The 25907-nt window shown below is 46.3% G+C and overlaps 1 protein-coding gene across 1 annotated transcript in view; it reads right to left on the bottom strand.

The window, feature by feature from the left end:
- KIF5A (kinesin family member 5A) overlaps positions 1–25907 on the bottom strand; it is a 168501-nt gene that overhangs the window by 36345 nt on the left and 106249 nt on the right. The window contains exons 10-20 of the mRNA XM_040422214.1: positions 25005–25109; positions 24763–24911; positions 22014–22162; positions 21459–21634; positions 18114–18182; positions 15386–15592; positions 15068–15214; positions 14766–14954; positions 12191–12308; positions 2604–2668; positions 1865–1974 (exon numbers count right to left, since the gene is read on the bottom strand). Of these exons, the coding sequence (XP_040278148.1) occupies positions 1865–1974; positions 2604–2668; positions 12191–12308; positions 14766–14954; positions 15068–15214; positions 15386–15592; positions 18114–18182; positions 21459–21634; positions 22014–22162; positions 24763–24911; positions 25005–25109 (1484 nt within the window). The remainder of the gene's footprint in view (positions 1–1864; positions 1975–2603; positions 2669–12190; positions 12309–14765; positions 14955–15067; positions 15215–15385; positions 15593–18113; positions 18183–21458; positions 21635–22013; positions 22163–24762; positions 24912–25004; positions 25110–25907) is intronic.

The raw sequence follows: 25907 nt of genomic DNA, 5'->3' as shown, positions 1-25907 counted from the left end.
ACCAAATCATCTCATAAAAGACTAAATTGGAACATGCAAGTGAAGAGATTTGTGGGCCTCTTAATTACGAGAAACATTTCATATACATTAATTGCCTCGTCCTTCTGATCCCATCAACAGTGCCTGACTTCAGTCGGCACAGCAGGTTGGCCGAAAATTTTGCTACTTTCAGAAAACGTACTAATTATCAAATAAATAATCATATTAAGGCCTCATGCACACAACTGTGGTTTGGGTCCACATCCGAGCTGCATTTGGACATGGCCACATGCACATGGCCAGCATTGTGTTTTGGAGATTCGCAATTTGTGGACCGCAAAACGGACACGGTCCACAGAAAACTACAACATGTCTTATTCTTGTACGTATCACGGACAAGGATAGGACTGCTTTACTGAGAGACGGACGTTCAGTTCCACAAAATGAGGAAATTCGGAACGCACATGGACAGCATTCGTGTTTTGCGGATCCGCAATCTGTGGACCACAGAACAGATACGATCATGTGCATAATTATTAAATAAATAATCATACTATATCCAGACAAAAAGGAGGCACACATGGCTACATTTACATTTCTCACCCACGTGTGCTATCCGCATATCCGCATTTTCCACAGACAGAAAATGTACCCATTGATTTTAATGTGTTTGTTCACACATTAATAGTTTTTCACTGACCGAAGCGAAACATCACCATTAATATCTATGGTTCCGTGAAAAATCACTGACACAACACGGATGGCATTCGTGTTTGGTCCGTTTTTGACTGACCACTGGTAGGAGATGCTCTGAAAATTACATTTTCAACTAAGCATTGTCCGTGGAATACGGATGACAAAAAAAGAAAACACACGGACCAAACATTGGTTAATTCATTGACATCTTTACAGATGAAACAGGGATGGATTTTTCCACGGACATCAGATACAGAAATGTGAACGAGGCCTTCCATCTTTAATAAATTAAAGGTGTTATCCGAGATGTGCCGCGATCCTGTACGGCCGCCACTTTCAAGATCACATGCGTACATTGGGCATGTGATCCCAGCCTGGAATTACAACTTGCAGCGCAAGCATGAGTCTGATTCTCTCACCAAAGCGCAGGTTCTAGACCCAGGTTGGGATCATGTGCCCTGACCACACAGGATCACGGGGCATCTCGGATAAATCCTTTAAGGAGAAGGAGCAGGTTGAAGTAGCACTCACATCAGCTACTTTGGCCACTGAAAAGTGGTCCGAAGGGGCACACATGACTTCTTTTTCCAATGGGGAATATAGACAAGGGTGTATTTATTGGACACCCCCTTTAAAGGGGTTCTCTATTCTCAGGATAGGTCATTATTATCAGATCGGTGGGGCACCCTCAATGATAAGCTCAGCTGTTCTCAGCTGTCACTAGAAAAAAACACAGGGGGAGATTTACCAAGACTGACATTTCCATGCACTAGTCTTGATCCCCCTGCCCTGGAGTAAGGTGCTCCTAATTTATTAAGAGGCAGATGGCTCTTAATAAATTAGGCACATCTCTAGCGCTAGAAATTCAAATCTACGCCAGCAAGCTATAACTTACTCCAGTATAAAGTTATGGTAAATCTGGAGGGCCGCTATAGGCTCCGTCACATCTACTAAACCCTACCCCATTTATCACACACTTTAGAAAAGTGTCGAGAAGCTCAAAAAGGCGCAAATTAGAGTGCAAATATGGCCTGCACCCTAACTTGCGACTTGACAATAGTGAAGTAAATACATTGACAAATGCCCCGCACAGTGAACAGAGGTAGAAGCAGAAAGGTCCGTCCACCGTGTAGTGGCTGCATTGGTATATCTTATGGAACAAATGGTCAGCGTGTGAGCACTCTCTTACTCCTTTAGCTCATCAATGATCTTCTGTTTCTCATTAATCTCATCCCGGAGACGAGCCAGCTGCTTGTGATGGGCCTCACGATGGCTTTCCATCTGCATCTCCAGGACCTTCTAATACAAAGGATAATAGCTGAATGTGATATGACACAGCGCAGAAGCAACCAAACTCTATACATCCAAAGCCTATGAGATGATAACAAGCACTATGGTGCAGACATTAGGAAATAATGGTTGGAAAATAAATTCAAGGGGTTTTCTGCCAAAAAAAGAGGGCCAGTATGAATAATATAAATGGTGTGGATAAGTGGGTGGTCTTCTCAAAAAGGTGTTTTTTTTAGGTTTCTCTGCATACAAATCAAGCTCCATCTAGTGGCTGCTGAAGGTGGCTGTTATGACTGCAACTCTGCAAGCAAGGGAAGATGTTCCGTACCAGGAGCCCTCTCAACATAGACAGCCTCCCACCTTTGGCCGTGTCTCTATGGTAGACACCCTACTGAAAATAGGCTGGTGTTATCTGGGTAAGGCCCAACGGTCTGGCTAACACAAAACACGACCACCCACGGCAACTAATGGGCGCATGATTTTACCACAAAATCGCATGCTTATTGGCTGCTGGAGTGGCTTGGCCGCATGCGCCAGGTTGTGCCCTTTAGATGGCGCCAATCCACACGGTTACGTAAAAAAAAAAAGGACAAACTAAACTCAACAATACATGGCAAATCCCAACCAAATGAGCTGACCTTCACCTCAATGGCTTCCACCTCATCCTGTTCCTTATCCTTTGCTGATACGTCTGTCACATTTTCTGCCAAGTGAAGGAGAAAAAGTTGATTATAGGTGGTGTTCAGTCACATTCATAACCCCAGATATGTCATTCTATGATAAGCACTGATGAGAAGACTCCCACACACAAGTGGATTGATTTACCCATTTACCCATCACTTGTCAAATGCACAAAGGGAGACATATTGTGGGCTGAACCAGTATCAATGAACATGCAGCCCACTGTCCCAGAGGATTTCAGTGCAAAGCAGTGACAATAATGACATATTGGTCTGTACTTGGGGTAAAGTAAAAAGAGAAGAGGGAAACTTCTTTCAGAAGCTGGAATGATCGACTGCTGCCATATAATCTGCAGGCTTATTCTATTAGAAACACCACCTCCCCGGGTACATAATGTACAGTGCGAGATCATCTTCTTTCTCTTAGTGAATACAAATGCAGAGTTGCAAAAAGTGGTGACGATCTTTCCTTAGAAATGTGAAATTGGGTTTTCTTAAGGGGTTTTGTCTCATCTCAGACACTGATAGTACATCGCTAGGATATGCCATCAATATCAGATATAGGTGTAGGTCCCACCTCTCGGACCTGCACCCATCTCCAGAACAGACCCCTGGAGTGAAGAAGACTGCACCACACAAGCAGTCCCACAGAGATGAATGGAGAGTTGTCTCGCACTAGCAGTCTCCATTCACCGCTAAGGGAATTTCGAAAACAGCTGAAGGTGCTCGCTCAACTATTTTTGGAACTCCCATAGGAGTAAATGGAGTACATCTGTGCATGCGCAGTGTGCACTACTTCACTTTGAGGCCTTCTGAAGACAGGAGCGGGTCCCAGAAGTGGCATTGATGGCATAATCTAGCAATCAGCCATCAAAGTCTAAGATGGGAATACCCCTTTAAAGTGGCCATTTACCTTAGATGCAATCAGCCAAAAGCTATTTCTCCTGACCTCTCCATACACAGACACGCTCATCTTAACCTGCATGTGTTCTCAGTATGGAGAAGGAAATGACACAACTCCGATAGTGGCTTATGTCCGGGGAAAACAAAAGATCAGGCATGTTGCAATCCAACAGCCCAATGCTTCTTTCCCACAATATCTGTCATCAGGGAAGATAATATGAACATAATGAATCATAATAGCAGATCTGTGTGTTTGTTTTTTTTATTAACCAAAACTGTGTTAACAACATGACTATATCAACTAGAGACAAGCAGCCATTTTATAACATCACCCAGAGGCAGGCAGCCACCAAAAGTAAAATCATTGGGGGAGATTTATCAAACCGGTGTAAAGTAGAACTGGCTTAGTTGCCCATAGCAACCAATCAGATTCCACCTTTCATTTTCCAAAGGAGCGCTCAAAAATGAAAGGTGGAATCTGATTGGTTGCTAGGGGCAACTAAGGCAGCTTTCCTGTACACCAGTTTGAGAAATCTCCCCTAATATTTTTTCCCAGGGGTCATAACACACCTTTGGGGGACATTCACGCTTCATCATTAAATTTTTTTTTTATTTTGCCGTTTTCTACAGTAAGTAGGGATTCCACGGGAGCCCCAGTTACAGAGGACAGCGCAGGCATCAAGTGATCCTATAGCGGCAGCAACATTGCCTCCATTTACTGAGTGATTACTGTCTGATAGCCAGGCATCGGACCTGCTCCTGATAGATTGCAGGGGCTTTTATGGGAATCAGTCACCAGGAAATTCATTGAAAAGCCAGGCACCATGACTTGTAGGGCTAGCTCAACTGGATGTAATGAGACCTTTCACTTAGTGTTCCTCTGCTTCATTCTGGAGAAAAAGTACTTCTGTATCATATGCAGATGAGCAGTTAAGTGCACTGAGGGGGGGCCCAAGCCACTCTGGACACCCTTGCTCCTCCTGCTTCCTCTGGCAGCCCCCCTTCTCTTTCTTGATTGACAAGGACAGGTTCCTGCATAGCCATCTCCCATGGGCCTGTCAATCAAGAAGGAGGGGCTGGCAGAGGAAGCAGGAGGAACAAGGATGCACAGAGGAGCTTGGGCCCGCCCTCAGTGCACCTAAATTCTCATCTGCAATGAAGCAACAGATCACTAAGTGAAAAGTACCACTACATTCAACTAAGCTAGCCCTACAAGTGTGTTTGGATTATCAGTGAATTGGTGCGGGTTTAAATCCTCCCTTTAAAAATCGCACCATACACTTACAATGGTACAGGTTAAAAACCGAGGTCCGCACTCCTTACTAGGGTTGTTGCGATACCAAAATTTTGATTCGATTTCGATACCATAAAAAAGTATTGTGATACTCAATACCATTCGATACCACGCAAAAAAAATAAAACACGAAAAAAGCAGCATGCATGCCACATTTTATGGAACTTCCGGCCCATAATCGAATAGTCCGATCCTATTTTTTGGGGGCACAAAGTGACCAAAAAAATGGCGTTCACCGCATAGGAGATATATTTTAATATTTCACACTTTTTTGGGCGTGGTGATATGTGATATGTTTATTTATTTATTGTTTATATATTTTATATGTAAAATTGGGAAAGGGGGTGATTTAAACTTAATATTCTGGGTTTTTTTTCCAACTTTTTTTTTTACTTTTTATTTAATAACTATTTCCCCCCTTAGAGGCTAGAACCTGGGATCTTTTCATCCCTTGTCCTATTCACCCTAATAGAGCTCTATTAGGGTGAATAACGACTTCACACTCTCCCTGCTGCCCTGTGCATAGTACACACAGCAGCAGGGAGACTACCATGGCAGCCAGGGCTTCAATAGCATCCTGGCTGCCATGGTAACCGATCGGAGCCCCAGGATTACACTGCTGGGGCTCCCATCAGAAGCTGCCACTGCCACCAATGAAGAGGAGGGGACCCTGTGGCCACTGCCATCAATTAATTTAATACTGGGGGGATGGAAGGACGGGGGGGTGCACCAATGTTTAGTACTGGGGAAGGGGGGGGGCACTGCGCCATCAATGAAGATAAGTAACCTTTTAATACAAATACAGGAGGAGGGTGTCGGCGGCAGAATCACATAGCCGGCACCCGGCCTTTATGACAGAGCGCTGCGATCCGCGGCAGTTTACCCCTTAGGTGTGGCACCTGAGGGGTTAACTGCTGCGGATTGCAGTGCCCTGTCATAGAGATCGGGTGCCAGCTATGTGATTCTGCCGCCGGCACCCGCCCGTCACGATCAGTGTGGGAGGAAACTCCACACTGAACACAGGAGGGAAGGGGAACAGTAACTGGGCCTGGAAACTAGGGAAGTGTCACGGAACCATGAACCAGACGTACAACAAGAGATAAGTGAAAATAAGAAGGCTTTATTGAAAATCAAGCTGTAAAGCAAAAGTCCAAACGGAAGGCAAAACCGAAGCAGAGTCTTTGCGAAGCCAGAGGTCAGGAACCAGAAGGGTAGTCAGACGAAGCCAGGATCAGGAACCAGCAGGGTAGTCAGACGAAGCCAGGATCAGGAACCAGCAGGGTAGTCAGACGAAGCCAGGATCAGGAACCAGAAGCAGCAGCAGTCTTAGAAGCATGTGAACACAGGAGGACCAAGCAAGGAACTGAAGCCACAGACCTCCTATATATATGAGCTAGGCATCCAGCTCCTCCCAGTGGGAAGGAGGAGCCGCAGGGTGGGAGGCTACAAGAAACCCAGAAACCAAGATGGCCGCCAGCACATGTCAAACGAAGGAGAACAGCAAGAAGGTAAGACCATGACAGTACCTCCCCCTCAAGGGCCCCTCCTCCGCGGAGCAAAGAACGGTTTCTGAGGGAAGCGTGCGTGGAAGGCTCGGAGCAAGGCAGGAGCATGGACATCTGCGGAGGGAACCCAGGAACGCTCCTCTGGACCATAACCACGCCAATGGACCAAAAACTGCACCCGACCGCGGACCAGGCGTGAGTCCAGGATATTGCTCACCTCATACTCCTCACGATTGCCCACTTGGACCGGACGAGGCCGAGGAACCGAGGAAGAGAAACGATTACACACCAGTGGCTTCAACAGGGAGACATGAAACACGTTGGAGATCCGCATGCCAGGAGGAAGCGCAAGGGCATAGGCTACCGGGTTTACCCTGCGAAGCACTCGGAAGGGACCAACAAAGCGAGGCGCCAGCTTGGGAGTGGGCACTCGAAGATTGAGGTTGCGGGTGGACAACCATACACGGTCTCCGACCTGGTAGGAAGGAGCAGGCGCTCGTCTGCGATCAGCCTGGAGTCTCTGGCGCTGCGCAGAGACCTCAAGGGACTTCTGGATCTGTACCCAAGAAGCACGTAGGACGGAAAGGTGATCCTCCACAGCCGGAATATCCTGGGGAGAGAATACCTCCGGTAACACGGCAGGTTGGAACCCATAATTGGCCATGAAGGGAGACGTCCCAGAGGAAGAGTTCACCGCCGTGTTCCTGGCAAACTCAGCCCAAGGCAGGAGGTCAACCCAATTGTCTTGGTGATCGGAGACATAGCAACGAAGGAATTTCTCCAAGGCCTGATTGGATCGTTCTGCGGCCCCATTGGACTGAGGGTGGTAGGCCGAGGAGAAGGAGAGATGAATCCCCAACTAGGAGCAAAAGGCGCGCCAGAACCTGGACACAAACTGACTCCCCCGATCCGACACAATCTCCTTGGGCAAACCGTGCAACCGGAAGACCTCCCTGGCAAAAATCGTGGCCAACTCTTGTGCAGAGGGTAACTTCTTGAGAGGAACACAGTGGCACATTTTGGAAAACCGATCCACAATCATGAGAATGACCGTATGGCCTCGGGATGCAGGGAGGTCCACAATGAAATCCATCCCCAGGTGTGACCATGGGCGCTCCCCGGTGGCTATGGGTTGCAGAAGGCCCAACGGAAGGTGCCGAGGGGACTTACTCTGGGCACAAACGGAGCATGCCGCTACATATGCGGCGATGTCGGAACGTAGGGAAGGCCACCAGAACAGACGTGAAACAGCCCAGGACAGCTGATTCTTTCCAGGATGCCCCGCGGTCTTGGAGTTATGGTAGGTTCGCAACAACCGAGTGCGCAACTCCTCAGGCACAAAACATCTGCCGTTGGGTCTCCCAGAGGGAGCACCAGATTGAGCCGCCAAAATCTGCTCACCCAGGGGAAAGGTCAGGCTGGTGCGAATGGCGGCCAGGATCTGATTCGGAGGTATGACCGAAGTCGGAATCGACTCCTCCCTGGACAGCTCGGAGTACTGCCGTGATAAGGCATCCGCCCTGATGTTCTTGGAACCGGGTAGGTAGGAGACCACGTAATTAAAACGTGACAAGAACAGAGCCCATCTGGCCTGACGTGGTGTCAATCTCTTGGCCTCAGAAAGGTAGGTCAGATTCTTGTGGTCCGTCAGGATGAGGACCGGAACCACCGAACCCTCGAGCAAGTGCCTCCATTCTTTAAGGGCCTGCACGATGGCCAATAACTCCCTGTCACCAATCTGATAGTTGCACTCCGCGGAAGACAGTTTCCGGGAGTAAAACCCACAAGGAAGCAGAGGACCCTCTGGTGTTCTACGCTGAGACAGAAGGGCGCCTACTCCCGTCTCAGACGCGTCCACCTCGAGGACAAAGGGCAACCCAGGGTTGGGATGCGACAGAATCGGAGCCGACAAAAAGGCGGACTTTAGAGCCTCAAAAGCTCGGATGGCCTCGAGCGGCCAGACCTGGGAATTACTGCCCTTCCTGGTCAGATCCGTGAGAGGCTTGGCTAGCATGGAAAAGTCCCTGATGAACTTCCGATAATAATTGGCGAAGCCCAAAAAGCGCTGCAGGGAACGAAGACCACTGGGCTGGGGCCACTGTAAGACAGCCGAAACCTTCTCAGGATCCATGGGGAACCCCTCAGCGGAAATGATGTAACCTAAGAAGGTTACCTGGGATCGGTGAAATTCGCATTTCTCAAGCTTACCGAACAGCTTGTTCTCTCGTAACCGTTGCAACACTCGTCTGACATCCAGAATGTGGGCCTCCATGGATTCAGAATATACCAAGATGTCATCCAAATAGACCACCACACACTGCTGCAACAGGTAACGGAAAACATCGTTGATGAATTCCTGAAAGACTGCGGGCGCATTGCACAACCCAAAGGGCATAACCAAGGATTCATAATGACCGGTCCTGGTGTTAAACGCGGTCTTCCACTCATCGCCCGCCTTGATCCTTACCAGGTTATATGCCGCCCTCAGGTCGAGTTTGGTAAAGACCGTGGCCCCTTTAAGGCGATCGAACAGCTCGGAAATCAAGGGTATCGGGTAAGCGTTCTTGATCGTGATGCGATTGAGACCCCTGTAATCGATGCAAGGCCTCAACTCACCGCCCTTCTTTTTCACAAAGAAAAATGCAGCCCCTGCCGGGGACGAGGATTTGCGAATGTGTCCGCGTGAAAGCGCCTCCCTCACGTACTCCTCCATGGCCTCATTCTCCGCTACCGACAGTGGAAAGACTTTGCCACGAGGAGGAACGGCACCAGATTGTAACTCTATGGCACAATCGTATGGGCGGTGCGGAGGTAGGGCAACCGCGCGCACCTTATCGAATACATCCCGGTACTCCTCGTATTCAGGAGGCAACAGAGAGTCCGAGGAAGTACACAGCAACTTGACAGACCCATGGATGCAACTAGCCCCACACTGCGGTGACCACGAGAGGATCTCGGCCGATCTCCAATCGAAAGTCGGATTATGCTTCTGGAGCCAGGGGTACCCCAAGACCACCGAGTAGTGTGGAGACGAAATAACCTGGAGACAGACCGACTCTCTGTGAACGGCACCAATGGCTATCCCCACTGGAAGGGTCTCATGAGTCACGTGTGGCGGCAGAAGGGGTCTGCCGTCTATCGCCTCAAGAGCCAGTGGGGAACCTCGAGCCTGCAGAGGAATGGAATTGGCGGCAGCGAACACACTATCAATGAACAAACCACCAGCACCAGAGTCCACCAACGCCTGGGTCGTCACCGAGCCCCCGACCCAGGAGAGGACAACAGTGATCAGTGGTTTGTCAACACGGGAAACCGGGGACGAGGAGACTCCACCCAAGATCTGCCCCCGACAGGATCTCAGGTACGAGCGTTTCCCGGACGGTTCGGACATGCCAACCGAAAATGCCCACCGAGACCACAGTACATGCATCGGCCCTCGCGTCTCCGGAGTACCCTCTCCCCCTCGGACAGGCGAGCAAACCCCAGCTGCATGGGTTCACCCCCAGACAAGTCATCCCCAGGAGGCGTGGGAGGAGAGGGAGGCACGGGTGGGACAGCAAACGTGGGCGCCAATCTGTTAGAAGACCTCCGCAGGCTCTCCTTAAAGGAAGGTCTCTCCCTGAGTCTGGTGTCAATCAAAATCAGGAAAGAAATAAGAGACTCGAGCTCCACTGGTAGGTCCTTAGCTGCAACCTCATCCTTCAAGGCATCCGAGAGACCATGAGAGAAAGCAGTGACCAGAGCCTCATTATTCCAGCCCACCTCTGCTGCCAGGGTACGAAACTCAATGGCGTATTCAGCTACGGATCGTGAACCCTGTCTGATGGACATAAGGAGCTTCGCAGCAGAGGCAGCACGAGCCGGCACATCGAATACCTTCCGAAGAGAAGCAACAAAACCGGAAAACTCGGCAACCACCGGATTGTTGTTCTCCCATAAAGGGCTGGCCCAGGCCAAGGCCTTGTCCGAGAGCAGCGAGATCAAGAAGCCCACCTTTGATCTCTCAGTAGGAAAGGCATGTGGCAGCAACTCGAAATAAATGCCCACCTGGTTAAGGAAACCTCGGCACTGAGTTGGCTCTCCCCCAAAGCGCTGTGGAAGAGGGGCAGAACCGGTCATACCCCGAAACACCGCAGGCGCAACAACAGGTGTCGGGGTAGACTCTGGCGCAACAACCGGAGCGGCAGTAGGAGCGGGCCCAGGAGCGACAACCGACCCATCGGCAACGGGAGCGAAATGAGCCGTGCGTTCAAGCAGGGTTTGCAACGCCACAGCGAACCGACCCAACAGGTGATCCTGCTGATCAAGTCTGGCAACCAGCGTGGGTAGCGAGGATGGCCCTGTACCGTCAGAATTCATGGCTTGGTCCTAATGTCACGGAACCATGAACCAGACGTACAACAAGAGATAAGTGAAAATAAGAAGGCTTTATTGAAAATCAAGCTGTAAAGCAAAAGTCCAAACGGAAGGCGAAACCGAAGCAGAGTCTTTGCGAAGCCAGAGGTCAGGAACCAGAAGGGTAGTCAGACGAAGCCAGGATCAGGAACCAGCAGGGTAGTCAGACGAAGCCAGGATCAGGAACCAGCAGGGTAGTCAGACGAAGCCAGGATCAGGAACCAGAAGCAGCAGCAGTCTTAGAAGCATGTGAACACAGGAGGACCAAGCAAGGAACTGAAGCCACAGACCTCCTATATATATGAGCTAGGCATCCAGCTCCTCCCAGTGGGAAGGAGGAGCCGCAGGGTGGGAGGCTACAAGAAACCCAGAAACCAAGATGGCCGCCAGCACATGTCAAACGAAGGAGAACAGCAAGAAGGTAAGACCATGACAGGAAGAAACAGGTCACCTCCTAGACAACTCTAATCCGGGCCCTAACTATCCATCAATATGAATAGACCTTGAAGGTAGGAATATTCATATGCAGGATACCTAGGCTTTTATATCCCTATAAGGCCCTGGAAAAGGTTTGGACCAGAGACAACCCATTCCTCCCCAGATGGACGAATGGAAGTCTCTGTCTCAGGCCCAGATACAAACAACAGGGAATATAACAAACACAAACAAATGCGACACTTAACTTCTCAAGAGATAGAAGAACAGGAACACCAGAGACAAACTCACACCAGCTCAGCCAAACCCAAATGAAGCTATTTACCGCATAGTCAGAAGGGTGTGGTCAGACTATAAAGGGTAGAAGTGATGACCACTGAGCAACACCTGAGAAAAGGGAAGTGGTCATTAACCCTATCAACACTGAATCGAGAGAAATCAAGGAGGCTGCTAGATTCCTCCACGCTCAGCCAATCTCCTTGATTTCCTGACATCAGTCACCTGAGGGACCGTGACACCACCTCCTGTATTTGTATTAATGGGTGAGTGTTCATCATTGGTGGCGCAGTAGCCACAGCCCCTCCCCTCCTCCGTCTCTCTCTCTTCTTATTGGCAGCAGCAGCGGCACAGGGGGGAGGAGGGACTGCTTCCTTTTCCCCTGTGCTGCTGAAGAGAACATGAAGCGTGCTGAGAGCAGCGTGAGCCATGTTCTGTAAATGTCAAATCCTGGTATCTAAATCGATACAGCTACAAAAGTATCGATTGGATATCGATAATTCGATACCCGCTACCACCCTACTCCCTACATTTACAACACACGGTCCTAAACAACTTCAAAGCGCCTTCTAGTCTAAACCATTTTCATGTTATAGAATATACTGATGTATAATGGCACCGGTAATTATAAACTGGTTCAAAAGCAATATGTTGTAAAATTGTGGCAGTTTTGTATATTCCAAATTGCTTCCATGCTTCCAATAAAATTGGCATGCAGAAGGGTGTCTGCCCGGTACCTTGAGCCTGCATCTTGGCCAGCTCCTCGCTCAGTGTATCGTAGGACTCTTCCAGTTGGCGTTTCTTCAGCTCTACGCTGTGCATGTATTCAGTCAGAGACCTGATCTTGGCCTCATGCTACAAAACAATGGATAAGGCCAAGTCAGAAACTGTAATGGAAATGAATGAAACACCCCAGGAACTTCTCAAGACTGACACATGAAGCACTACACCATTACAGTAGGGACATTTTTAACTTGGTCTTTAGGGTTTTCCAAGTTCATTTTCTTATCTGCTAATAATCCTAAGGCTGGGTTCACATCGCCATTTAGTTTTCCGTTCTTCTGAGCCATCAGAAAACCAGAATCCACCAGAAAAATAAACAAACAAAAAATGGATCCTGTATTTGAAGCATCTGTTATGCTCAGTTATGCACATTTTAGATCCGTTTTAGCCATTTCCGCCTGAGATCTGAAATTTTAGACATAAAAAAAATAAAAAATACTTAGTGTAGGATTTTTTTTCACCGTCTAAAATAATGGATCTTGGATGGAAATGGCTAAAACGGATGCAAAATGTGTATAACTGAGCATAAAAAGCTCATACACATGACTGTCATTTTTGTCCGCAGCTGATCCGTACTTTGTGTGGGTCGGATGCGGACCCATTCACTTCAAAGGGGTTGCAAAAGCTGTGGACATTCCATTACGTTACACCCGCAAAGATATAGAACATGTCCTATTCTTGAACGCATTACGGACAAGGATAGGACAGTTCTATTATGGGCCGAATGTTACACTCCATAAAATGTGAAAGGCATGCAGCCAGTATCCGTGTTTTGCGGATTTACAATTTGCAAACCACAAAACCACAGCTAGGGCCATGTGCATGAGCAACAAAGGATGCTTAAAATACAGGATCCGTTTTTTTTCTTTATATTTCTGTTCTTCTGACAGATCAGAAGAACAGAAAACTAAATGGCGATGTGAACCCGGCCTCACACGTAAGATAGAATAGGCTTATAATTCAGGTATTACATATACCGATCATCACAATATAAAGGAGCTGCTGGTTACTCCCCAATATACAGGATGTAACTGGTCAGTCAGTACAGTAACAGGGAACGTGCATGCCACGTGGTTCCATCACTAGCGCTTGCCCGGTTTTCTCTGTCCAGTGCAATCAGCTGGATGAATACTCATTCTTTGTTTCTGAGGCAAGATCGCGGGATGTGACCAGCAGGAGTCTGAAGGAGGCGCTTTCTTCACTTGTTTATAGTGTGCAGTGAATGTTGGGGAAAAGCTGAGACTAATATCCTCCTTAGGGAAGCATGTAAACACCATGGGAATGACTTCTGGAACGTTTAGACTGATCTTGGAAAAGTCCTTTTAAATGGATTGTCCCATCTCTGCCTTTCATGGGAATATCTCACAGTAAGGGCTCATGCACACGACCATATGTATTTTGAGGTCCACAAAAAATACGGATGACGTCCGTGTGCATTCCGTATTTTGCGGAATGGAACAGCTGGCCCCTAATAGAACGGTCCTATCCTTGTCCGTAATGAGGACAATAATAGGACAAGTTCTATTTTTTTGTGGAACGGACATACAAAAAAATGGAATGCACACGGAGTAACTTCTTTTTTTTTTTTTTTTTTGCGGACCCATTGAAATGAATGGTTCAGCATACGATCCACAAAAAAAATGGAACGGACACGAAAAATAGTACGTTCGTGTGCATGAGCCCTAAGGCTACTTTTTTTTTTTTTCCATACTGTGCAGGATACAAGAACGTGGTGTGCTGAGTCTTTGTGTCCTTTTTTTTTCTTCTAAGGTATAAGTCAAACGGAGGCATAAAACGTAATGTGAACCCAGCCTAAGCGCCAGGCAGGAGAGGAGAAGTTATGGAAACGAACAAGCGCTACATTGTTTCTGTAACTCTCAAAAAAGTGATTGGGAACTATGCAAAATGCACAGCACAGCAAGCTACGCTATTTGCGTTATTCCCATCCTGGCCATGAAAGACATAGATAGAGCAACCCCTTTAGTTACAAATTGTCCATTTAAAGGGGTCGTGTCATCTCACAGATTAGTGGCATATCACTAGGATATGTCACCTCTGGGTCTCGAACCTATCTCTAAAACAGAGTCCCCAAAGTGAGCGAAAGTGCATGCGCGGTGTGCTCTCCATTCTTTTCTATGGCAGGTTCGAAAATAGTATGGAAAGCACACTGCGCAAGCGCGGCAACTGCTCTGTGCCCTTCTTTAGGACTGCCGGAAATAGTTGAGCTAGTGCAAGCTATTTTCAGTAGACCCATAGAAATGAATTGAGGGCAGCCTCGCATGTGCGGTGCACTTTCATTCACTTTGGGGGCACTGTTCTCGAAATAGGTGCAGTTCTAGAGGTTAAACCCCATCTATCTGACATTGGTCGCAAATCCTAGAGATATGCCACCAACATCTGAGGTGAGACAACCCCTTTCAGTAAAAAAAATAAAAAATATGAGACCGTATACAGTACTGACGTGTAACACAAAAATGTACATATAGTTCATGAATGAAGGCAAGAAGAGAGGCACAAACTATGGCATACCTGTGATATCAGCAGCTGGCAGGAGGACAGCTCACGTCCTGTCACTTCCATCTTACGGTGACATTCAACCTGAAGGTTCTCCAGTTGGCGGCATCGTTTCACCACTGACTTCACCTCAGATTTGATCTTACTGATATAGAGACGTGCCACTGTAAACTCTTCCTCTATGGCCCCACTTATCTCCACAGGCTGCAAAGAAGACTCAATGAATAGAAGAAGCGGGGGCACTGACTGGAAAACAGGGGCTCCGATTTGTTATCCAGTGCCTTCTGATCCATGCTTTGTGTATCAAGGTTACTCACCAACTTAAATTCTCCATTGCCTACTATGACACTGAATTCACTAAGATCTTTCATGAGGCCATTCAGAACTTCCGCAATTCTCTTACGCTGATGGGTGCTAAACTCCTGCAGGCGATGGAGATCACTTTCCAGAGACAGGAGAGTGGCCTTATCAAAGACAGAAAAAATATTAAATGATCATAATCTATTATTAAACAGCGACTAACCTTCATCAATGGCTATTCAACCATTATATACTGCGGTAGTTTGCAGTAACTCATGGATATAGCCATTGCTGTCTTTGCGCCACCTTGTGGCCAGAGCTCAGCGAATACTTACAACTTTCTGGGACAGTTCATCAGCAAGTATCTTGTTCTGCAAAGTTTTGTCCTCCACTTCCTGGGATTTTTGGTCGTAGTTTACAGCCAGCTCCTCCAGAGCCTGCAGAACTTCTTTCACTTCTTCCTTGGCGCAATCATTCTCGGACTGTAAGCGGCTTAGTTCCATTTGCACCTTGTCATTGTCTCCCCGGGTGGAAACTAAGAGCTGTGGATACGAAAGTCAAGGTCAAGGTGGAAAAGCTGACTTTTATTTCCAGAATATACAAACCCGCCCTGGTCATGTGATCATCACATGGCTTGGTACAAAAAGGTGAACATCCACCTTTGACAGTCATTGGCCAACGAGCCAACATGCGCTCTGAATGGGCAAAGTGGAGTAAGCTGCTGCCGGGCACCTATGGCGGTGGCTTATCTCCCTTGAGAACAAAGGACTGGACATGTTCTAGTCCAACAAGGCCGATCCTTCTTTCCCCTGACATTCTTACACAATAGACAGTGGAGCGGTCCCAACCTTTACTAGCATTAGTCCTTCATCTGCGTGCCCATCATACAACTAAGGTACTTATACCAGTCATATCTGTCCTCAAATAAACCCTAATGGCGGATTTACACAGCACAATTGTCAGGCCGATTATCGGGAACGAACGTTACTACGAACGCGTGTTCCCAATAATCAGTCCACGTAAAGGTGCCGCAGATCACCAGATGAACGAGTGAAACGTTCATTCATTGGGTGAAATTATCGATGATGAAAGTACCTCAATCAACTTCACAAACCCGGCTAGCATTTGGACTCTGCAATTACTCCCAAACACGAGGAGACGCCGGCACACACAGGCACTGTGTCCGTGACCTCTGCAAGCACATGGGACGCCGCGGCTACACACACTGACACTACCGGCCTGTCACGCATAGCAGTGTGAGGTTCATCAGCAGGTCGTTTCAAGCACAACGATGCCCATACTGTAATTTGTGGCACAAAGTCATCGCAAAGAGGGAAAATATCTCCTGTGACTCTACCATATAAACTTCTTTACCAGGACGATAAAACCTGAAACAACCTATCGTGAGTAACCTGGATCGATTATATTATATTGATCTAGCCAGCTGAACGACCGCTTCATATATTACCTCATATTGCTACATACTACTGCAACATAATATTCCATCTGGAAAGCGATACGCTGTTACGTTGTTGCAATATTGGAAACACATATAGTTATTTTTATCAAGAACTGTTGTAGTCCTAATGTGGATTAACTATCTGTTGGACATACAGTACAGACCAAAAGTTTGGACACACCTTCTCATTCAAAGAGTTTTCTTTATTTTCATGACTATGAAGGCATCAAAACTATGAATTAACACATGTGGAATTATATACATAACAAACAAGTGTGAAACAACTGAAAATATGTCATATTCTAGGTTCTTCAAAGTAGCCACCTTTTGCTTTGATTACTGCTTTGCACACTCTTGGCATTCTCTTGATGAGCTTCAAGAGGTAGGCACATTTACACGCACCAACTGAGCAGGCAATTTTGGGAAGGGAACGTTTTTTCCCAACAACTGCCTGCTTGTCAGAGGCAGAAAGAGCTGCAGCGATCACCTCCTCAGTACGGACTGCCATCACTCGTCCTCATACAAACTCTGGGAAGTAGAGGTGTCCACATCAACAATAATTTCACCCGATGGACGAGTGTTTTTCTCATTCATTGGGTGATCTGCGGCGCCTTTACAGAGGCCCATTATTGGGAACGAGCATTCGTAGTAAAGTTTGTTCCCAAAAATCGGCCCGATAATTGTGTGGTGTAAATCCACCATTAGGGTCCTTTCATGCAAGTAGATATTCTGCCTGATAGAGAGCGCTGATCGACCATGAGGGCAAGATGATCCGTGCTCGTTAGCATAGGGGGCAAACAATCGGTAATACGATCATTTATCCTCATGCGGTTTCGATGTGTGTCAGCAGCACATCCTCTGTTTACATGTGAAAAGATGTGCTGCTGAGAAGCGAGCAATTTAATGCTATGTAAAAAGAGGTGATCACCTGACAAACAAATGCAATCGGCAGCATGTTCACACCCGCCAATGTTTGGCTGCACAAACATTCATGACAATAAACCTGTGTAAAAGGGCCCTTACTGACAAGGCAATGATCCCTGGGAAACACATGCCAATGAGCTCTACTCTACTCCAGAAGGAAGAAGACTATCTCTCTATTGCCACCTACAGGTGACTACCCTGTAGGTCAGGGGTAGGCAACCTCCGGCACTCTAGCTGTTGTAAAACTACAACTCTCAGCATGCATACTTGCTCTGCTCTTCCCAGAATTCTCATAGAAATGAATAGAACATGCTGGGAATTGTAGTTTCACCACAGCTGGAATGCTGGATGTTGCTGACCCCTGCTGTAAATCAAAGACTAAGGCTCCATTCACACGACCGCAAATGGGTCCGCATCCGTTCCGCAATTTTGCGGAACGGGTGCGGACCCATTCATTTTCTATGGGGACGGAATGGATGCGGACGCTTCCATCCCTACAACTGTCTGCTCTATCTGGCCGTGTAATACGGCCTTAACCCATTAAAGAGCCTTGAAACATGACCAGAGATATCACCCAAACCAGAGACAACCATCTGCAGACTGCAGTCTGCAATCTGTAATCAAAGCACCTACACATCTGCACCTATATACACTGCCTCCATCTATTAAATGAATATTACCTCTTCTTGATCCAGCATTTGCTGCTTGAGTTTTTCTACTAACTGACTCTGCTGGTTGATATCATCATCCTATAGACAGAGAAGACAACATGATTAGTGCTCAGTTACTATTCGCATGTAATGCTGTCTGTTTCTTGAGGGTCCTCACACACATGAATTTTGCGCAGGGTGTTTTTCTTGCCAGTAAAAAAAGGTCAGAATAAGCGCAAGCATTTTTTCTTTTGCCACCTGTTGTTTTTGGCACCCTTTTCTGGTGTTTTTTTTTTTTTACCACTAGCATATTCTTCAGGGTGTATTACCCAAATAGAGACAGTTATGTCAAAATGCCTGCAAAAAGTGCCAAGAGCTCCAGCATGCTGTGTTTTTGAAAAGAAGCCAGAAAGACAAAAAAAACACCACCTAATGAACAAAAAGCACCAGTACCAAAAAAATCTTCTGCATTTCTTATTTTCCACAGACGGTCAGCTAACATCTGGAGCTGGTGTCTTACGCTGCAAAAACACAGTGGGGGACATTTATCAAGCTAATTACACCACTATTGTGGCGTAAAAATAGGCGCAAATTAAGGCACACACCATATGTGCATCATAATTTGAGACCTTTTAGGTTTCTAGGCCCTTTGCCAAAGTGACAAGAAAACGAGCGGGGATTGGTGGGATGGGCATGGCTTCACTTTGCCCGCCGCATTTACAATAACTTTTGCCAGAAAGTGGCGTAAGTTATATCTGAAGTCTACTCCAGCCTGTACACTTCCGTTTCTGGTGCACGGCAGGGCAGAGATGCGCCTAATTTATTAAGAGATATCTGCCTCTTATTAGGCGCATCTCACACCAGTGCAGGGAGATAAAGATTGGCGTATGGGTATGCCAGTTTTGATAAATGTCCCTCAGTGGCTCATGCTGGATAATAAGACACTTTTGTCTAACTTCACATATCGGTTGGCTTCCTTTGCAACATTTTGTCACTTGTCGCATCTTAAAGGGGTTGTCTCATCATAGACAATGGGGGGATATCGCTAGGAACCGCACCTATATCGGCAACGGAGCCTCACAAGGTGGTGGCTGGAGGACTCCGGTCTGGCCACCACCAAGCCGGCTCCCCATAAAAGTGAATGGGAGCGCACCGCGCATGACCGGCCACCGCTTCCATTCACTTCTATGGGCTCAACGGAAATAGCCCGAGCTCGGCTATTTTCTCCGGCCCCATAAAAAATGAATGGAGGGCGGCTGTGCATGCGCAGTGCGTCCTCCTTCACTTTTGGGGCTCCGTTCTCTATATAGGTGCAGGTCCCACACCTATAAGACAATGGGGGCATATCCTGTCAACAAAATACGGTTTTATGTCTATGCAGCCATCATCACAGAACTGTATAATAAATGCGTTCTTCGCTATAGAACGGACTGCTCATGAATATTCATCAGCGGTTTCGCCCTTTGTCTATTCCTTAGAGTACAGGATTTCTCAGCTGAATTGATTAAAGGGTTTGGCCACTTTCTGGTTACTGTTGACCAATAAGTTTGTAAGATGATTATATGGCACTTATTTATATAGTCTTTATTGAAATTCTGCACCATTTTCTACATTTCATGTGGTGTGCCTCTTTGTAAGCCTTTTTGTGCCATACACAGGTCCTGTCCATAAGATGGCTGCTTATGGAGGATCACAAGACCAGACAAATCTCCTCCATGTGATGTCTCCTCTATTTAAATACACTGCACCTGACATCTGCACTTGCACATGTTGGGATTTCAGTGCAGATGCATTGTGTTGGAATGCAGGAGACATCAGATGGAGGTGATTTGTCTGGTCACATGACACTCCATTAGCCGCCATTTTATGGACAGGAACTCTGTGTGGACAGCACAGAAGATCTGCCTAACAAGGGGCATGGCTTATGAAATATATAAAATGGCACAGAATATCAACAAAGGATATACAAGTAAGGCTTCGTTCACATCACTGTTCAGCCTTTCCGTTCTCCGTTTTCCGTTTAGGAGCAGAACATAAAGGACGGATTCGGCACATAACTGAGCAGAACGGAGCCTACAGATCCCATAGACTATAATGGGGTCCGTTACGTTTTCGCTCAGAAGATGATTTTGAAGTCGAGACAAAAGTCCTGCATGCACAACTTTTGTCTCCGCTCCAAAATCTTCTCCTGAGCGGGAACCTAACAGACCCCATTATAGGCTATGGGATCTGTAGGCTTCGTTCGGCTCAGTTATGTGCCGAATCCGTCCTTTCTGTTCTCCTGCTTCTAAACGGAGCAGTAGAATGGAAAGTGGCTAACCCCTTTAATTGTGTGACCTGATGGGTCAAACATGTGACCTCACATCCTTTATTAGACCGCACTGAATCATACTGGTTAGAGCCCTCACATTAAAGAGGTATTTCGGTTTTAATGATTACATGTATTTATTTAGAGAATAGGATGTTGAACAATTTTCTGATATATTTAAAATGTTGCTTGCAGACCTTTATTATATCCATACAGTATCCTGTCCCTAAAGAAAATATGGTACAACCCATTTTAGTTCTGCATAATGCATCCATAGGAGAGCCTAGTAGGACTAAACAGGCCATTAGTCATGTGAGCTGTTACTTGACCCTCAAAAGTATCATGTGACCTGGCTTTCTGTTAACTGCCCAGGTATATAGTGTATTGAGGAGCAGAACATATACTGTATATACAGTACTACTACCTGCAGCATCTCATCATGTCTGTCAGTGTCGGTGTAGAAGCGGGTATGTGTGTTTGTTTTTTAAAACGAAACAGTATTAACAACATGACTATATCAACTAGAGACAGGCAGCCATTTTTCATTACCTACAAGCAGGCAGTTCCTGTAATAACAACAATAAGATCATTATTCCAACACTAGTACTAATTATTTATTACATGGGTGTGTCCTGTGTGTTCAGTCAGCACATGTATGTCATGTAACATTGCTGCTTACTGTATGTCAGGGATTATGTGATGTGAAGAGTGCCACGTGACTGATAACATGTTTTATTTAGGCTATGGATACATTACACAGGACTGATACATTGGCTATGCCATTCCACTGCATATAGGGGGTCAACTGCCTCATATAACAAAGTGCGACCACGGGGTTCCGTTCCGCACCGTATCTCCGGATTTGCAGACGCATTCAAATGAATGGGTCTGCATCCGTGATGCGGAATGCACACGGCCGGTGCCCCGTGTATTGCGGACCCGCCGTATGCAGGCCGCAATACGGCCACGGTGGGGCAACGGCAGTGTGCAAGAGGCCTTAAACTAATAATGATTACACCCTAACAGAACGGTAAGGTTTTCTCTCGTACTGACTGATTATACCATACCTTGTCATCCAGCTGCTTATACATCTTACGGATCTCCTCCTCGTACTTCCTCCTCTCTTCTTCCGAGATCCTGATCACAATGGAGGAGTTGTCATCAGTAACCGGTGTCTCGTCACAGGTTTCCAGGATAATCTGCTCACCATCACTCAGCTGCTCTGTCTCAGGTACATTCTCTCCTAGAAGAAAAGTGATGTTCACTTTTTAGTTTTTTCTGCAGGCATCATAACAGCTAAAGTACTAGATACAGTCAGCGAGTCATAAAAACTAGTGCAAAAAACAAACTACAGCCATAGTAAATGTAAAATAACACAGGAACCTGACTGAGTGCTTATGGCCATAGGTTCTCAACCCTCAGTACTTGTACACCAGGCTGCAATATCTCTTGAAGGTATTGTTCTCATGCTATGCTTTCCATAGGGGCAGCAACATGTATGGTCATGGTACTGGGGTAATTTGATTATTTTTATAGGGGATTGAGAAACACGCCCCCTTTTCCACTGAACTAGGTTTCATTATTCTTTCTTTCAGAATTTTGCACAGTGAACTGCCCCTTACCATTCCTCCAGCGAGCCAGTTCAGCCTCCAGCTTCTGAATTGTTTCCTTCATATTCTTGTTCTTCTCCTTCTCCTTTTCATACTTCTTCTTCCACTGCTCTGCTGTCAGCTCCAGGTTGACAGATGCAGTGTTCTTGATGGTCTTGGCTCTGCAAGCAAGAGAAGATTTACAATGTTTTTTGCGTATTTTGCTTCAGTTTATATGTAGTTGGCTTTATAAAAGTGAAATGGCCTCAGACAATGAAAGCTAAACCTTAGAACAACTGCTCCCAGGGGCGGACTGGAAACATAAAGTGGCTCTGGAAAAAATACTAAAAGTGGTCCCACTTTGTAGTTGGGTCCAAATTGATGGAAGGCAGGGCCAGCAATACAATACTGCGGCACATTATACCACCCCAACAAAGCCAAATACCACAGTCCATCACAAAATACTCCCAGCAGCACAAAATACATCCCCAAAAACATCCACTGGCCGACCGTGAGGAGGGCCCAGGCGCCCCCCTGGGCATCAGCCCACCGGGAAATCTCCCTGTAAGGTCTATGGCCAATCCGCCCCTGATTGCTCCATGTAATTGTGTAAGTATCAGTGATACTGCCAGAAACTAGGTAAGTATATATTTAATGCTTCTTCAGCAAAAGAAGTTGAAGATAAGATGTGCATATTCCAGCTACTAGACTTCAAAGCAGGAGGTCCCTCATCTGGAACCAACGTCTCTGGACAGGAGAGCAATGTAAGAGTGGCTCCTGCTCTAGTAAACCCAGACTGTCATGCGTCATTTGACAAGCCATTTGATTGAACTGCAGGCAGGTTATGCTACATTTTCCCTCCAATGAAAATAGACACATCTTCACACCAGGGGTTAGAAAAGCCAGATCCAACTTGATCAAGATGATCACCAGGCTGGTGTGCATTTAACCCCTTGACGCATAATCACATGCATGTATGCATTAGTGTTCAGGGGTTCTATGGAGCAAACTCACATGCTGAGTTCGCTCCATACATGGCACCCTCTGGCAGTGACCGGGATCGGCAATGACACCGATGCCTGTCATTCAACCCCTCAGATGCCATTGTCTATAGCCACAACAAAATCTGTGGGGGCTCTCATTGGTTGCCATGACCGATATAAAGGTTCCCAGGCCTGTCATGGCTAGCTGCTTGCAAAGACCAGTCTGAGACACAGCTTCACAGGCAGTGTGTCATAATCCCATAGACTGCAATAGTATTCTATTACAGTTTATGGAAACAAGCGATCAGAAGATTGCATGTTCAAGTACCCTAAGGGGACAAACAATTTGTGTAAAAAATATCAAAAATTCAAATCACTCCCATTCACAATTTTATATATGAAAATAAAAAAGAAATATGTGCGATTCGTCAGTTTTTGGTCACCTTGTCTGGCCCCAAAAAACTGAATAAAAAGTGATCAAAAAGTCATGTGTACTACAAAATGGTACCAATAAAAACTACAGTTCACCCCGCAAAAAAAAGTCACACAGCTCTGTAGACAGAAATAAAAGTTCTGAGTGTAAAAAATGTTTATTTAAAAAAATATATATATATATATTTTTTTTAAAGTGAAACATAATAAAAAGCATACAAATGTGTTATTGCTGTAACTGAATTGACCTGCAGAATAAGGACATCATGTGGCAAGTTGTGGTTGTTTTTCAATTTTACCCCACATAGAATTTTTTCCCCATTTTCTAAAACATGATATGGTAAATTAAATGCTGTCATTTTAAAAATAAAACTTATCTAGCAAAAAATAAGCCCTCATATGTCTTTGTGAATGGAAAACTAAAAAAGTTATGGCTCTTGGAATGTGAAGAGGAAAAAACGAAAACTCAAAAACAAAAATTGACCCTGTCCTTAAAGGGGCTGTCTGTTTTTTTTATATGGATGACCTACCCAGATCTAGTTGTTTGAAGAGAACACAGTGCTCATGCAAGCGTTGCCTTTTCTTCACTGTTCACCTGCTCGCCGTCACAATTGCAGCACTGAGCAGGTGTAATTACTCCACCATTCCTATGCACGTCAATGGGATGGCAGACTTGTAATTACACCTGCTCACCACTGCAATTGCGAAGGTGAGCAGGTAAACAATGAACAGAAGGAAGTGCTCGCACACACACTGCTTTCTCTTCAAACAGCTGATCGGCGGTATTGCCAGCAGTCGGCCCCCTCCAGTCTGATATCCTGAGAAGAGGTCATCAATATAAAAAAAGGGACAACTCCTTTAATTAAAGAAGTTGTCTTTCTGAAACATCCCATTTAAAGAGGATTTTTGCTCCAAACAAACTATTTTTGCCACACATAGCTGTTTTTCATGTCATCACTGCATCCTGGCAGGTTGTTTTCATGAAGAATTTCCTGTTTTCCTCAACTTCCTGCTGGATGTTCTAACCAAACTCAGCATGCTTTGCCCTGTGATGTTCTCACGGCTTGCTCCGCTTGCCACACTGTTCCCTCTTGAGTTGTCACGCTCCTTCACCTCTCCTCTCTTTGTTAGCTAAGCAGAGAAAGCCCTGTGAGTCATTACAGAGCAAAGCATGCTGGCTTTGGTTAGAAAATAGGACGTTCTTCTTGTAAACATCCTGCCAGGATGCAGTGAAGCTGAGAAAAGGGGAAGTGCTGACATGAAAAACAGGTATATGGGTTAAAAATATGAGGTGGTTGGGGTAATCTGGGCAGATAAAAATAAATTTCATTATGAACCCAGAGAACCCCCTTTAATGGAACACTTACCTCTGGCCAAACATAAGAGTTGACTTGGTCTCTGCATCATTATAGCTTGAGGGAGAGCAGCAGATAAACATGGTTGTTCTACAGTTTCCACCCAAAGAGTCTTGCAGGATTCGAGTCATCTTGCTGTCTCTGTAGGGAACGTATCCTTTCTAAAATACGGAAAAGAAAAGACTTAATACTTGGGAAGTTTTATAAGGCGAGGGGTAACTGCAGAGTGTAGAACAGTGGTGGCTGCTACTTACCGTTCCTTCTGCCAGAGAAGAAATTACATTTCCCAGGGCAGATAGCGACTTATTTATGTTCTTGGCTTCATCCAGCACTGCCCCTTCAGCTCCAGTTTTACTGACCTATAAGAGTAGATGTGATAGCGCCAAACAAATAAAAATCTAAAATATATTTGCATAGTATATCTAAGATTCATGGTATAATAGAGTTGTAGCACAGGAGAGAAACAAATTGCTGACATTAAAACAATTATCATCTACACAGAGTATGGTTGAAAACTGTATGATCACGGCAGCTCCAACCCTAGGATCCCCCATTAATGTGGTGGATATGCATGACTAGTGCTCCAATTACTTCCATGGGACTGTGAGCTAGACCAGCTCTGTTCTTGGCAGTCCTTTCACTCATGGGAATGTGAAAAATAGCAGTCCCATAGCAGTGAATGGAGAAAGCCACGCATGCACGATGTCCTCTCCCTTAACAGAGGGGCCCCTTTCTTAAATCGGTTGTCTTATCTCAGACAATGGGTGCATATAGCTAGGATGATGGGTGCGGGTCCTACCTCTTGGACCTGCACCTATCTCCTAAACGGAGCCCCGCAAAGTGGTGGCTGGAGGACTCCGGTCCGGCCACCACCAGGCGCTCTCCCCATAGAAGGCGGCCCCATAGAAATGAATGGAGGGCGGCTGCCCTCTTTCGGGGCTCCGTACTCGATATAGGAGCGGGTCCGAGCAGTGGGACCCGCACCTATCAAACAGTGGGGGCATATCCTAGCGATATGCCCCCATTGTCTGAGATGAGACAACCCCTTTAAGACAGGAGTGGGATCCACATCTATTGGAAAAAATATTCCATAAACCCCTTTAAGGATAAACTGTCCTGTGGAAAGGCAGCCTACCACATCTTCATCCAATACAACA

Source organism: Bufo bufo, chromosome 3, assembly GCF_905171765.1.
Source record: "Bufo bufo chromosome 3, aBufBuf1.1, whole genome shotgun sequence".
Lineage (NCBI taxonomy): Eukaryota > Metazoa > Chordata > Amphibia > Anura > Bufonidae > Bufo > Bufo bufo.
Note: the sequence above shows the minus strand (reverse complement) of the source record. Positions and strands in the feature narration are given on the sequence as shown.